Source organism: Somniosus microcephalus, chromosome 4, assembly GCF_052327205.1.
Source record: "Somniosus microcephalus isolate GS21.2 chromosome 4, FLI_Smic_1.0, whole genome shotgun sequence".
NCBI classification, from domain to species: Eukaryota; Metazoa; Chordata; class Chondrichthyes; order Squaliformes; family Somniosidae; genus Somniosus; species Somniosus microcephalus.
In genome coordinates, this window is record NC_140990.1 from 9,075,008 (window position 1) to 9,091,322 (window position 16,315).

Consider the following 16,315-nt stretch of genomic DNA (forward strand, 5'->3'; position numbering starts at 1 on the left):
CTCCCCAGTCTCTCTCTCACACTCCCAATCTCTCTCTCACACTCCCAGTCTCTCTCACACTCCCAATCTCTGTCTCTCACTCCCAATCTCTCTCTCTCTCACTCCCAATCTCTCTCTCTCTCTCTATCTCCCCCCAGTCTCTCTCTCACACTCCCAATCTCTCTCTCTCTCACACTCCCATTCTCTCTCTCTCACACTCCCAATCTCTCTCTCTCACACTCCCAGTCTCTCTCTCTCACACTCCCAATCTCTCTCTCTCACACACTCCCAATCTCTCTCTCACACTCCCAGTCTCTCTCTCTCACACTCCCAATCTCTCACACACTCCCAATCTCTCTCTCTCACTCCCAATCTCTCTCTCTCTCACATTCCCAATCTCTCTCTCACTCCCAATCTCTCTCTCTCTCACATTCCCAATCTCTCTCTCTCTCACTCCCAGTCTCTCTCTCTCACACTCCCAATCTCTCTCTCTCACACATTCCCAATCTCTCTCTCTCTCACTCCCAGTCTCTCTCTCTCACACTCCCAATCTCTCTCTCTCTCACACTCCCAATCTCTCTCTGTCTCTCACACTCCCAATCTCTCTCTCTCTCACACTCCCAATCTCTCTCTCTCACACTCCCAATCTCTCTCTCTCTCACACTCCCAATCTCTCTCTCTCACACTCCCAATCTCTCTCTCTCTCACACTCCCAATCTCTCTCTCACTCCCAATCTCTCTCTCACTCCCAATCTCTCTCTCTCTCACACTCCCAATCTCTCTCTCTCACACACTCCCAATCTCTCTCTCACACACACTCCCAATCTCTCTCTCTCACACACTCCCAATCTCTCTCTCTCACACACTCCCAATCTCTCTCTCTCTCACACTCCCAATCTCTCTCTCTCACACACTCCCAATCCAATTCCAATTCCAATTCCAATTAAAATGCTTTATTGGCATGAAAGTTTACAGAGAACCATATTGCCAAAGCTTACATAGCAAAAAGGTACAGTTTTCCAACATTCTGTAGGTGTCAATCGATTTGACATTTGTTGGGTACATACAATATTACTTTTAAACAATATTAATTTTAAACAGTCTTTGTACTTCATTTGGTACGTTCAATATTAATTTTAAACAGTCTTAATTTTAAACAGTCCTCAGGTTGTGACATGTTGTTACATATTTGGCCCCAAGGTATGGTCTGTCTCCTTCTCCTAGGACTAATCTCAATTTTGACAGATCATCCAATTCCTTGAAATCTGGGGTTGTTTGGCTTAGCTTGTTGAATAATATGTTTCTTGATGTGTTGAATTTTTCGCATTTTAGGAGGAAATGCATTTCTGTTTCAACCTCGCCAATCTCTCTCTCTCACACTCCCAATCTCTCTCTCTCTCACACTCCCAATCTCTCTCTCTCACACTCCCAATCTCTCTCACACTCCCAGTCTCTCTCTCTCACACACTCCCAATCTCTCTCTCTCTCACACACCCAATCTCTCTCTCACACTCCCAATCTCTCTCTCTCTCACACACTCCCAATCTCTCTCTCTCTCACACTCCCAATCTCTCTCTCTCACACACTCCCAATCTCTCTCTCTCACACACTCCCAATCTCTCTCTCTCTCACACTCCCAATCTCTCTCTCTCACACTCCCAATCTCTCTCTCACACTCCCAGTCTCTCTCTCTCACACTCCCAATCTCTCTCTCTCTCACACCCAATCTCTCTCTCTCACACTCCCAATCTCTCTCTCTCACACACTCCCAATCTCTCTCTCTCACACACTCCCAATCTCTCTCTCTCTCACACTCCCAATCTCTCTCTCTCACACTCCCAATCTCTCTCTCTCACACACCCAATCTCTCTCTCTCACACTCCCAGTCTCTCTCTCTCTCACACATTCCCAATCTCTCTCTCTCACACTCCCAATCTCTCTCTCTCTCACACTCCCAATCTCTCTCTCACTCCCAATCTCTCTCTCTCTCACTCCCAATCTCTCTCACACTCCCAATCTCTCTCTCTCACTCCCAATCTCTCTCTCTCTCACTCCCAATCTCTCTCTCTCTCACTCCCAATCTCTCTCACACTCCCAATCTCTCTCTCACACTCCCAATCTCTCTCTCCTTCCCTCTCTCTCTCCTTCCCTCTCTCTGTCTCTCTCTCCTTCCCTCTCTTTCTCCTTCCCTCTCTCTCCTTCCCTCTCTCTCTCTCTCCTTCCATCTCTCTCTCTTTCCTTCCATCTCTCTCTCTCTCCTTCCCCCTCTCTCTCTCTCTCTCCTTCCCCCCTCTCTCTCTCTCCTTCCCTCTCTCTCTCTCTCCTTCCCTCTCTCTCTCCTTCCCTCTCTCACTCTCTCCTTCCCTCTCTCTCTTCCCCCCAGTCGCTCCCTCTTTCTCTTCCAACAACAACATGCCCTCGAGAAAGCCTCGGCACCGCCGGGCTCCCCCAGCTAGTATATATATAAAGCGGCTCTTCTGTCTGTCCCGATGTCTGTCTGTCTGTCCGCCTGGTTTCTATGCGTTTGGAAGTTACAGAGCGTACCGACGCGTGCGTCGCCTCAAAAGAAAGCTTGCGATTCCGGACCGGTTATAGGCCTATTTACGTTTCGGCCGGACAAAAATCCCGCCCGCGGTATCCCAAAAACGTTCAGCGTTCCGCTCTCATTAGCGACCATCTGACGTCGAGGTCTTCCTACAGTTGAGTGTCGAGTGACTCGACGATTGACCAATCCTACGCTTCGGTGACCTGACCGGTCGACCAATCGGTGCGTGTGTGGGCGGGCCTTATCCTTCTGAACCGAGGTGAGTGGCCGCCATCTTGATTTTCCACGATTTTTCCCCCACACTTTCTGTGTGTTAGGGAACTAAGGTAAATATTTCAATTATGTGTTAGGCAATTAATTTAACAATTTATTTGAGTTTTATATTGTGTTTAGCAACACCCCCCCCCTCCTCCTCACCCTCGCGCAGGGGGGACTCGGGGCCTGAAGCTGAAAAAATTTCTCTCTCTCTCTCTCTTTCTTCCCTCTCTCGCTCTCCTTCTCCTCTTCCCTCTCTCTCCTTCCCTCTCTCTCCTTCTCCTCTTCCCTCTCTGTCTCTCTCTACTTCCCCCACTCAGGTGTCGCGGACGGAGCACGGGCGCGCCGCCCGAAGTTTCCCGCTCGCTAACGGCCTTGCCGGCTCCCGCGGGCCGCTCGCACTGACCGCGCATGCGCCGCCCGCACTCACCGCGCATGCGCCGCCCGCACTCACCGCGCATGCGCCGCCCACACTCACCGCGCATGCGCTGCCCGCCCGCCCGCAGCGGCCGTCCATCAGCCGCGCGATACACGGGGGACCTCAGCAACGGCACCGGACCTCAGGCGCTAGGCAGGGGGAGGGGCCGGAGAGAGGGACAGAGGGGAGTGGGGGAGGGAGTGGGGGAGGGGAGGGGTGGGGGGGAGAAGGAGACGGGAGGGAGACGGGAGGGGAGGGAGACAGGGGAGGGGAGGGAGACAGGGGAGGGGAGGGGGGGAGGGGAGGGGAGGGAGAGAGGGGAGGGGAGAGAGGGAGGGATAGGACAGGGAGAGGACATGACAGGGAGAGGGGGGACACACAGGGGCAGGGAGACCAAACGCCCCAAAATTGCCCTCGCGCCCCAAAATTGCCCTCGTGCCCCAAAATTGCCCTCGCAACGCGGGGCTCGCTAGGCAGGGGGAGGGGCCGGAGAGAGGGACAGAGGGGAGTGGGGGAGCGGGGGAGTGGTGGGCGGGGAGAGGGAGACAGGGGAGGGGAGGGGAGGGAGGGGAGGGAGGGAGGGGAGGGGAGGGAGAGAGGGGAGGGAGGGATAGGACAGGGAGAGGACATGACAGGGAGAGGGGGGACACACAGGGGCAGGGAGACCAAACGCCCCAAAATTGCCCTCGCAACGCGGGGCTCCCCAGCTAGTATATATATATATAGATAGATAGATAGATAGATAGATTAAGGGCAAGAGGATAACTAGGGAAAGAGTAGGGCCCATTAGGGATGAAAGTGGCAATCTGTGTGTGGAGCCAGAAGATGTAGGTGGGGTTTTAAATGAATTTTTTGCATCTGTGTTCACTATGGAGAAGGGCAATGTAGACATAGAAATCGGGCAGGTGGACTGTGATATACTTGAACATATTAGCATCGAGAGGGAGGAGGTACCAGCGGTTTTAGCAGGCTTAAAAGTGGATAAATCCCCAGGCCCAGACAAGATGTATCCCAGGCTGCTGCGGGAGGCAAAGGAGGAGATTGCAGGGGCTCTGACACAAGTTTTCAGAACCTCTCTGGCCACAGGGGAGGTGCCAGAGGACTGGAGAACAGCTAACGTAGTACCATTATTCAAGAAGGGTAGTAGGGATAAACCAGGGAATTACAGGCCAGTGAGCCTAACATCAGTGGTAGGGAAATTATTGGAAAAAATTCTGAGGGACAGAATTAGTCTCCACTTGGAGAGGCAGGGATTAATCAGGAATAGTCAAGGGAAGATCATGTCTGACCAATTTGATTGAATTTTTCGACGGGGTGACTAGTTGTGTGGATGAGGGTAGTGCAGTGGATGTGGTATACATGGATTTCAGTAAGGCTTTCGATAAAGTCCCGCATAGGAGACCGATCAAGAAGGTAAGAGCCCATGGGATCCAGGGTGCCTTGGCACATTGGCTCCAAAACTGGCTTAGTGGCAGAAGGCAGAGGGTGATGGTCGAAGGTTGTTTTTGTGACTGGAAGCCTGTGTCCAGTGGGGTACCGCAGGGATCGGTGCTGGGTCCCTTGCTGTTTGTGGTCTACATTAATGATTTGGATGTGAATGTAAAAGGTTTGATCATTAAGTTCGCAGATGACACGAAAATTGGTGGGGTGGTAAATAGCGAGGAGGGTAGCCTCAGTCTGCAGGACGATATAGATGGGTTGGTCAGATGGGCGGAACAGTGGCAAATGGAATTTAACCCTGAAAAGTGTGAGGTGATGCATTTTGGAGGGACTAACAAGGCAAGGGAATACACAATGAATGGTAAGACCCTAGGAAGGACAGAGGATCAGAGGGACCTTGGTGTGCATGTAGATAGATCCCTGAACACAGCAGAACAGGTGGATAAGGTGGTTAAAAAGGCATATGGGATACTTGCCTTCATTAGCCGAGGCATAGAATATAAGAGCAGGGAGGTTATGATGGAGCTGTACAAAACGCTGGTTAGGCCACAGCTGGAATACTGTGTGCAGTTCTGGTCGCCACACTATAGGAAGGATGTGATTGCTTTGGAGAGGGTGAAGAGGAGATTCACCAGGATGTTACCTGGGCTGGAGCGCTTCAGCTATGAAGAAAGACTGGACAGGCTGGGGTTGTGTTCCTTGGAGCAGAGAAGGCTGAGGGGGGACCTGATTGAGGTGTACAAAATTATGAGGGGCATAGATAGGGTAGATAGAAAGGAACTTTTTCCCTTAGTAGAGGGGTCAATAACAAGGGGGCATAGATTCAAGGTAAGGGGCAGGAGGTTTAGAGGGGATTTGAGGAAGAACTTTTTCACCCAGAAGGTGGTTGGAATCTGGAACTCATTGCCTGAAAGGGTGGTAGAGGCAGGAACCCTCACAACATTCAAGAAGCATTTGGATGAGCACTTGAGATGCCATAGCATACAAGGCTACAGACCAAATGCTGGAAAATGGGATTAGATTAGACAGGGCTTGATGGCCGGCGCGGACACGATGGGCCGAAGGGCCTCTTTCTGTGTTGTATAACTCTACGACTCTATGAACACCTCAGACGAGCCGTCCCACAGGGTGACTCCCTCAACCTGTTCTCCCGGTTACAGAACCAGTTTGTGACTCTCAGGAATGCCCAAGGCGCTGTTGTCTGTCCACCAACTCACTCGTGACCTCACATGTTGCAACAAGTCTGCTGCCTGAGCAGTTTGCAGTGTTATTAGGTCTGTGGGTCTCTTAGCAACCACCTCCCTTATCTAGGCAAAGGGCTCATCTCCTGACTTTGGGCGTTATCATTCCAAACTTCAGCATTCTCTGTCTTTTAACTTCAATCTGTATGTGTCCACCCAGTGACAACACTAAGATCCTCCCTCCAACCACTGACACGCGCCCTCTTGCTGAGAAAGAAAGACTTGCATTTATATAGCACCTTTCACAACCTCAGGATGTTCCAGAGCGCTTTACAGCCAATGAAGTACTTCTGAAGTGTAGTCACTGTTGTAATGCAGGAAACGCAGCAGCCAATTGGCACACAGCAAGCTCCCACAAACAGCAATGTGACAATGACCAGATAATCTATTTCAGTGATGTTGATTGAGGGATAAATATTGGCCCCAGGATCCTGGGGAAAACTCCCCTGCTCTTCTTCAATGTAGTGCCATGGGATCTTTTACATCCACCTGAAAGAGCAGACGGGGGCCTCGGTTTAACATCTCATCCGAAAGACGGCACCTCTGACAGCGCAGCACTCTCTCAGTACTGGAGTGTCAGCCTAGATTTTTATGCTCAAATCTCTGGACTGGGACTTGAACCCACGACCTTCTGACTCAGAGGTGAGAGTGCTGCCCACTGAGCTAAAGTGCCTGGAGTTAAGCCAGCTGGGATACTTGACATAGGATTACATCGGATATACGGCACAGAAACAGGCCATTCGGCCCAACCAGTCCATGCCGGTGTTTATGCTCCACTCGAGCCTCCTCCCGTCTTTCCTCATCTAAATCTATCAGCATAACCCTCGATTCCCTTCTCCCTCATATGCTTGTCTAGCCTCCCCTTAAATACATCGATACTATTCGCTTCAACCACTCCCTGTGGCAGCGAGTTCCACATTCTCACCACTCTCTGGGTAAAGAAGTTTCTTCGGAATTCCCTATTGGATTTCTTGGTGACTATCTTATATTGAGGCCTCTAGTTATGCTCTTCCCCACAAGTGGAAACATTCTCTCTGTATCCACTCTATCAACATTTTTCATAATTTTAAAGACATCTATTAGGTCACCCCTCAGCCTTCTGTTTTCAAGAGAAAAGAGACCCAGCCTGTTCATCCTTTCCTGATATGTATACCCTCGCATTTCTGGTATCATCCTTGTAAATCTTCTCTGCACCCTCTCCAGTGCCTCTATATCCTTTTTATAATATGGTGACCAGAACTGTACGCAGTACTCCAAGTGTGGTCTAACCAAGGTTCGATACAGGTTTAGCATAACTTCACTACTTTTCAATTCTATCCCTCTAGAAATAAACCCTAGTGCTTGGTTTGCTTTTTTTATGGCCTTGCTAACCTGTGGCACAACTTTTAGTAATTTGTGTATTTGTACTCCGAGATCCCTTTGTTCCTCTACCCCACCTAGACTCGCACCCTCCCAGTGATAAGTGACCTCCCCATTCTTCCTACCAAAATGTAATACCTCACAGGGGAGGGTTTAAACTAAAATGGCAGGGGGTTGGGAACCTGAGCAGGGAGACAGAGGAAAGGGAAACAAGGATAAAAGCAAAAGATAGGAAGGAAAAAAACAAAAGTGGCAGTCAGAGAAATCAATGGTTTAAATCAAACATGGCCACAGTAAATAATAATTCGAATAAGTCTAAGAGCGTTAAAAAAAAAGCCTGAAGGCTTTGTGTCTTAATGCGAGAAGCATTCGTAATAAGGTGGATGAATTAACTGTGCAAATAGAGGTAAACAAATATGATTTGATTGGGATTACGGAAACATGGCTACAGGGTGGCCAAGGCTGGGAACTCAACATCCAGGGGTATTCAATATTGAGGGAAAATAGGCAAAAAGGAAAGGGAGGTGGGGTAGCATTTTTTTTTATTGTTCATTGATGGGATGTGGGCGTCGCTGGCTAGGCCTGCATTTAGTGCCCATCCCTAATTGCCCTTGAGAAGATGGTGGTGAGCCGCCTTCTTGAACCGCTGCAGTCCATATGGTGTAGGTACACCCACAATGCTGTTAGGAAGGGAGTTCCAGGATTTTGGCCCAGCGACAGTGAAGGAACGGCGATACAGGTCCAAGTCAGGATGGTGTGTGGCTTGGAGGGGAACTTGTAGGTGGTGATGTTCCCATGCGTCTGCTGCCCTTGTCCTTCTAAGTGGTAGAGGTCGCGGGTTTGGAAGGTGCTGTTGAAGGAGCTTTGGCGAGTTGCTGCAGTGCATCTTGTAGATGGTACACACTGCAGCCACAGTGCGCCGGTGGTGGAGGGAGTGAATGTTGAAGGTGGTGGATGGAGTGCCAATCAAGCGGGCTGCTTTATCCTGAATGTTGTCGAGCTTCATGAGTGTTGTTGGAGCTGCACTCATCCAGGCAAGTGGAGAGTATTCCATCACACTCCTGACTTGTGCCTTGTAGATGGTGGAAAGGCTTTGGGGAGTCAGGAGGTGAGACACTCGCTGCAGAATTCCAGCCTCTGGCCTGCTCTTGTCGCCATAGTATTTATATGGCTGGTCCAGTTCAGTTTCTGATCAATGGTCACCCCCAGGATGTTGAAAGTGGGGGATTCAGCAATGGTAATGCTATTGAATGTCAAGGGGAGATGGTTAGAAGGGATTAACACAATTGTAAGGGAGGATATTAGCTCTGATGATGTGGAATCTGTATGGGTAGAACTGAGAAATACCAAGGGGCAGAAAACGTTAGTGGGAGTGGTATATAGACCTCCAAACAGTAATGCTGAGGTTGGGGATGGCATTAAAACGGAAATTAGAGAAGCATGCAATAAGGGCACAGCAGTCATCATGGGTGACTTTAATCTACATATAGATTGGGCTAACCAAATTAGTAACAATACTGTGGAGGAGGAATTCCTGGAACGTTTACGGGATGGTTTCCTGGACCAATATGTCGAGGAACCAACCAGAGATCAGGCCATCTTAGACTGGGTCTTATGTAATGAGAAAGGATTAATTAGCAATCTTGTTGTACGAGGCCCCTTGGGTCAGAGCGGTCATAATATGATAGAATTCTTCATTAAGATGGAGAATGAAGTAGTTGACTCAGAGACTAGGGTCCTCAATTTAAATAATGGAAACTACGATGGTCTGAAGCGCGAGTTGGGTAGGATTGATTGGGGAATGTCACTCAAAGGGTTGATGGTGGATAGGCAGTGGCAAACATTCAAAGACCGCATGGATGAACTACAGAATTTGTTCATCCCAGTTTGGCATAAAAATAAAACAAAAAAGGTGACTCAACCGTGGCTAACAAAGGAAATTAGGGATAGCATAAGATCCAAGGAGAGGACATATAAATTGGCCAGAAAAAGCAGTAAACCTGAGGATTGGGAGCAGTTTAGGATTCAACAAAGGAGGACAAAGGGATTTATTAATAAGCGGAAAATAGAATATGAGAGTAAGCTTGCAAGGAACATAAAAACTGACTGTAAAAGCTTTTATAGATATGTGAAGAGAAAAAGATTGGTGAAGTCAAGCGTAGGTCACTTGCAGTCAGAATCAGGGGAATTTATAATGTTGAACAAAGAAATGGCAGACCAATTAAATACATATTTTGGTTCTGTCTTCACAAAGGAGGACACAATAAGCTCCCAGAGATGTCGGGGAACATAGGGTCTGATGAAAGGGAGGAGCTGAAAGAAATCAGTATTTCTAGGGAAATGGTGTTGGGGGAATTAAGGGGATTGAAGGCCGATAAATCCTCAGGGCCTGATAATCTACATCCTAGGGTACTTAAGGAAGTGGCCCTAGAAATAGTAGATGCATTGCTGGTCATCTTCCAACATTCGATGGAATCTGGAACAGTACCCATGGATTGGTGGGTAGCTAATGTTACTCCGCTATTCAAAAAAGGTGGCAGAGAGAAAACGGGGAATTACAGACCGGTAAGCCTGACATCGGTAGTGGGGAAAATGCTAGAGTCCATTATAAAAGATGTAATAGCAGAGCACTTGGAAAACAGTGATAGGATCGGACAAAGTCAACATGGATTTACAAAAGGTAAATCGCGCTTGACTAGTCTACTGGAAATTTTTGAGGATGTAACTTGTAAAATAGGTAAGGGAGAACCAGTGGATGTGGTATATTTGGACTTTCAGAAGGCTTTCGATAAGGTCCTGCTTAAGAGATTAGCGTGTAAAGTTAAGGCACATGGTGATTGGTGGCAAAGTATTGACTTGGATAGAGAACTGGTTGGCAGACAGAAAGCAAAGAGTTGGAATAAATGGGTCTTTTTCCGAGTGGCAGGCAGTGACTAGTGGGGTACCGCAGGGATCGGTCCTTGGACCACAGCTATTCACAATATATATTAATGATCTAGACAAGGGAACTAGATGTAATATCACCAAGTTTGCAGACAACACAAAGCTGGGTGGGTGTGTATGCTGTGAGGAGGATGCCGAGAAACTCCAGTATGATTTGGACAGGTTGGGTGATTGGGCAGAAGCATGGCAGATGCACTATAATGTGGATAAATGTGAGGTTATCCACTTTGGTGTCAAAAACAGGAAGGCAGATTATTATCTGAATGGCAATAGATTGGGAGAAGGGGAAGTGCAATGAGACCTGGGTGTTCTTGTGCACCAGTCGCTGAAGGTAAGCATGCAGGTGAATCAGGCGGTTAAGAAGGCAAATGGTATGTTGGCCTTTGTAGCGAGAAGGTTTGAGTACAGGAACAAGGATGTCTTGCTGCAGTTGTACAGGGCCTTGGTGAGACCACATCTTAAGTATTGTGTGCAGTTTTGGTCACCTTATCTGAGGAAGGATGTTCTTGCCATGGAGGGAGTGCAGCGAAGATTCACCAGACTGATACCTGGGATGACAGGAATGACGTATGAGGAGAGATTGTGTCGATTGGACTTGTACTCGCTGGAGTTTAGAAGAATGAGAGGGGATCTCATTGAAACTTATAAAATCCTGACAGGACTGGACAGACTAGATACAGGAAGGATGTTCCTGATGGTCGGGGAGTCCAGAACCAGGGGTCACAGTCTAAGGATAAGGGGTAAGCCATTTAGGACAGAAATGAGGAGGAATTTCTTCACCCAGAGAGTGGTGAACCTGTGGAACTCTACCACAGAAGGCAGCAGAGGCCAATTCATTAAATATATTCAAGAAGGAGTTAGATATATTTCTTAAGGCTAAAGGGATCAAGGGGTATGGGGAGAAGGCAGGGACAGGGTACTGAATTTGAATCATCAGCCGTGATCGCACTGAATGGCGGAGCAGGCTCGAGGGGCCGAATGGCCTGCTCCTGCTCCTATCTTCTATGTTTCTATTTATCTGGTCAGTCTGCAAAAACTGTGAAATGTTTAATAGTGAAATCAGGGAGTCAAAAAGCTCAGGTGAGGCAGTTTAAAAAGACAGTCCCTGACCAGAGATTGCTGGATGCTGACACTCGGTGCTCACGAGGATAGAATGTCCCATTCCCCAGGCACGGACATCCAGCACCTCGATCACAGCAACAATTCACAAAACAATGGCAATATAACTTGGAGCAGAGACGGTTAAGTGGAGCTGTGATCGAGGTGCTCAAAATTATGAGGGGTTTTGATCGAGCAAACAAGGAGAAGCTGTTGTCACTGGCGGGAGGGTCGGTAACGAGAGGACACAGATTTCAGATCATTGGCAAAAGAATCGAGAGAGGAAATGAGGAGACTTTTTTTACACAGCGAATTGTGATGATCTGGAATGCACTGCCTGAATGGGAGGTGGAAGCAGATTCAATAGTAACTTTCAAAAGGGAATTGGATATATACTAAAGGCAGAAATTTGCAGGGCTGTGGGGAAAGAGCAGGGCAGTGGGACTAATTGCATCGCTCTTTCAGAGAGCCAGCACCAGCACGATGGGCCGAAAGGCATCCTACTGGGGCAGAAATTCCTCCCCAAATGCGTGAGTACAGAAGGGGTACTCACGTGTCTGGCCGGAGGAAATGCCGGTTTTCAGCATGTACAGCGCATGCGCTGAAAACCGGCATTTCCTCTCCTCTCACCCGAGAGTTGAAGAGGTAGCGCCTGCGCTGTAGGGGGCAGCGCGTGCGTCTTGGATTTCCTGTGTTTTGGGGGATTTGCGCATGTCGAAAGGCCTCCGGTCTTTACGCTTGTAAAAAGAACACGTAAGTATTTATTTTTACAGGTAAGTGGTGTTTTAGTGTAAATTAGAAAAAATCTTTCCACAGGTTTATTATTTTAAACAATCTACAATAAGGTAAGTTTAGTTTTAGACCCTTTTTATTAAAAATTTATTTTTTCAAAAAAAAAATTATTGTTTAAATTATTTTTTTAAAGTTATTTATATTTAATTTAATGATTGGGATGTTTTTTTAAATGTTATTTAAAGTTTAAGTAGTGTTTTGGGGTGCAGTACTTCTCATGAGTTTGACAGTTCTTACTCTCAAACTTATGAATGAAGTTTCCCCTCCCCTGATTGGCTGAACAGTGCTCACCTGATCCCAGCCGGCACATCGCACTAACTACGCCGTTGGGTCAGGTTAGCACAGCGCGCCGACATCAGAACCTGGCCACTGACAGGAAATCCACTGCGGGCCAGGTTTCAGATGTCGGCGCGCAGGGTGAGCGCACATCGGGGGCTTGCACGCGCGGCAAGCCCCCGACACCAAGTTCTGGGCCACTGTGCTCCATGATTCTATAACATCAGCTTCTCTCTGCTCACTAGTACTGAGAGAACAGGGAATAATCTTTAAATCCAGCCCAGTTACTGGGGGCTCTTAACATTAACAAGCCTCAGTTGCCTGAATGGTTCAGTCCTGGATGTGATTAAAGGCATCAGAAACAGTGGAATCGACCCACCGCAGTCACACTGTGGATACTCTGGTGTGTCAGCGGGTGGGATACACCAGGGAATCCCTTTCCACACACTGAGGTTGACTCTAATGATCGAGAGTCCCAGGGTTTCAGATACCAGATAATCAAGCTCACAAGAACACAAATTGTCTCTCCAGACTTTATTAAGAGCGCTGCATAACACAGATCGGGTGATAATTCCCTCAATCTGGAGAATAGAAGTACAGTGGATTCACGTGCGATCTTCTCGAGTCTGTTCCAACTGACAACGGCTTAAGTGGCCTGTTCTTATACACAAGCTTGGTTACCGCTCAGGAAATGGGATTGTTTGGACCCGTCTGTTGACCGCCTCCTGAACTCCTGCTAATTCAGGGAATTTAGTCCATCTGTGACCAGACTATAACCACAAGCCCGTCTGGTTATCACACCTATACGGTCCATGAGGTTATTATCAGATTCACACCCAGACGTTGTGCCTTCACTTGTCTGGCACTTCATCCCATAACACGGGTACAGGGGCTCAGTAATGTTTCATTCATCAGAAAAAGACAAAGTACAACAACATACTGGTCAGCTTAACAGAATCTCATCATATTTGTGTGGCTATAAACATAAAAGTCACTAACAAATCCAGGAGGGAATTCAGGAGAAATATCTTTACCCAGAGAAAGGTGAACTCACTACCACAAGGAGTGGTTGAGGTGAACAGCACAGATGGATTAATGAGGAAGCCACACAAGGGAGAAAGGAATGGGAGGAGTTGTTGATCAGGTTAATTGAAGTAGGGTGGGTGTGGGGCATAAACACTGGCATGGACCAGTTGGGCCGAATGGCCTGTTTCTGTGCTGTACATTCTATGTAACACCATGAACTGTCACGGAAGGGAATCATCAGCACAACAGTCTTAAAGATTAAACAGCAGTACAAGAATTTATAAAACATTAATCTGTTCCATGTTCATGGCACCCCAGGGCCCTGCACTACAGAACTGTGTGAACTTGCTGGTGTGTCAGCAGGTGGGACGACCGAGTGAATCCCTTCCCACACACGGAGCAGGTGAACGGTCTCTTCCCAGTGTGAACTCGCTGGTGTCCGATCAGATTCCTGGAGCTTTTAAAGCTCACCCCACAGACAGAACATGTAAATGGTCTCTGATCGGAGTGAACTCGCTGGTGTTCCTTCCGATCCCCAGCGCTTTTAAAGCTCATCCCACAGACAGAACATGTAAATGGTCTCTCATCAGTGTGAACTCGCTGGTGTCCCTTCAGTTCCGTGGAGCTTTTAAAGCTCTTCCCACAGGCAGAACATGTAAATGGTCTCTCATCAGTGTGAACTCGCTGGTGTGTCAGTAGGTTGGATGACTGAGTGAATCCCTTACCACACACGGAGCAAGTGAACGGCCTCTTTCCTGCTCTCTCCAGCTGATCTCCCTTCAGCTCCTGGGACCTTATAAAGCTTTTCCCACAGTCGGAATGTCTCACCGGCCTCTCCCCAGTGTGAACTCACTGGTGTGCCAGCAGATTCGAGGACCGAATGAATCTCTTCCCACACACGGAGCAGGTGAACAGAATCTCTCCTGCTCCCTCCAGCTGGTGTCTCTTCAGATCCTGGGACCTTTTAAATCTCTTCCCACAGTCAGAACATTTAATCGGTCTCTCATCACTGTGAACAAGCTGGTGTCTCAGGAGGGTGGCAGAATGAGAGAATCGCTTCAAAAACACGGAGCAGGTCAACGGTCTCACATCGGTGTGGACAAGCTGGTGTCTCAGCAGCACGGAGGGTGCAATTAATCCCATCCCACACACGGAGCGGGTTAAAGATCTCTCCCTCGTGTGATCTTGCTGGTGTATCATCGGAGCCGATGACTGAGTGAATCCCTTCTGGAACATGGGGCCGGTGAACGGGCTCTCCCCAGTGTGTAGCCACTGGTGTCGCTTCAGGTGCTTGTAGATCTTGAAGCTCTTCCCACACTCAGAACATTTAAAAGGTCTCTCATCAGTGTGAATTCTGTGGTTCACTGGTGTGCCAGCAGATTGGAGGACCGATTGCATCAGGTCCTGAGGAATCCTGTAACTCTGTCAGATCTTGATGTGATGTTTGGTCTCAGCCTCCTGTCCGTAAAGGCTCCACCTCTAAAACCCTGTGAAAGGAGTGTAGAAAGGGGTAAGAGGGAGAATGTGGTCTCCATTTTTTTTATATAATCATTCATAGAAACATAGAAGATAGGAGCAGGAGTCGGCCATTCTGGCCCTCGAGCCTGCTCCACCATTCAATTGATCCCTTTAGCCTTCACGGAATGTGGGTGTCGCTGGCAACACCAGCATTTATGGTCCATCTCTAGTTGCCCTTGAGAAGGTGGTGGCGAGCCGCCGCCTTGAACCGCTGCAGTCCGTGTGGTGAAGGTGCTCCCAGAGTGCGGTTACACTTCTTTACAGTGGTTTGGTATAACTGAGGGGCTTGCTAGGCCACTTCAGAGGGCAGTGAAGAGACAACCACATTGCTGTGAGTCTGAAGTCACATCTAAGCCAGTCAGATTAGTGAACCAGATGGGTTTTTAACGACGGTTTCATGGTCACCATTACGAGCCTTTTAATTCCAGATTTATTTAATTAACTGAATTTAAGTTCTGCAGCTGCTGTGCTGGGATTACATAGAAACATAGAAGATAGGAGCTGGAGTAGGCCATTCGGCCCCTCGAGCCTGCTCCGCCATTCAATGAGATCATGGCTCATCATCCAAAATCAGTACCCTGTCCCTGCCTTCTCCCCATATCCCTTGATCCCTTTAGCCTTAAAAAATATATCTAACTCCTTCTTGAATATATTTAATGAATTGTTAAATATATTCAAGAAGGAGTTAGATATAGTTCTCACTTGAACTCACTTCTCCAGATCACTAGTCCAGGCCTCTGGATAACTAGTCCAGTAACATAACCACTATGGTACGGTACCTGTACTCATGTCCCCCTTTTCCCAGCCCAGGGGCAGTGAAGCTGATTTTCAGGCCCCAGCTGCTGCACAGGTTGGTTGAAAGGATCAACAGTAATGGCGGCTACAATACCCACAAGCCCCCGCGCTCCAGAAAGCGTCCTGGCCGCCGCGCTGAGTTGTGGCTGACCCCGCGCATGCGCCACATGGCCCAGCCCTCTCCTGCTCCACAGGCGCCCGGCCCGCACCGCGCATGCTCAGCACACACCCTGGGCCCCTGTCAATCATCCTCCCCCACGCCTGCACGCTGGGCCCCTGAGCTCCAGGCTGCCGCGCGGGGCTTTCTTTGTAAAGTCGGTGTTGGTGAAGAGCCGCAATCAGTGAGGGAAAGTGAGTTTTCCCCCAGATCCGATTGAGATCAGAGGAGGGGAGAGAATAAAGGGGAATCCAAGCCTGAGAGTCCGAGGGCTCCGCAGGCACCGAATGGAGCGACTTCACTCGGGCGGAGCCGGAGATCGCCTCAGGGGCACGTGACAGCGGGCAGCGGGCGTGATTGACATGTCCGCCAACCAATAGGGTGACAGATCCTGGGATCAATGGGCGGGCAGCGGGTGACGCGCTCTGGGACGTCTTGACGTCATAAAAGGTGCAGACGTCATGACGTCAATA

At 48.6% G+C, this 16,315-nt stretch overlaps 1 protein-coding gene across 1 annotated transcript in view; it reads right to left on the bottom strand.

The window, feature by feature from the left end:
* The window catches only part of LOC147118254 (uncharacterized), a 183,295-nt gene that overhangs the window by 23,531 nt on the left and 143,449 nt on the right, over nt 1-16,315 (bottom strand). The window contains exon 4 of the mRNA XM_085983689.1: nt 13,743-14,220. Coding sequence (XP_085839815.1) covers nt 13,743-14,220 — 478 coding nt within the window. The remainder of the gene's footprint in view (nt 1-13,742; nt 14,221-16,315) is intronic.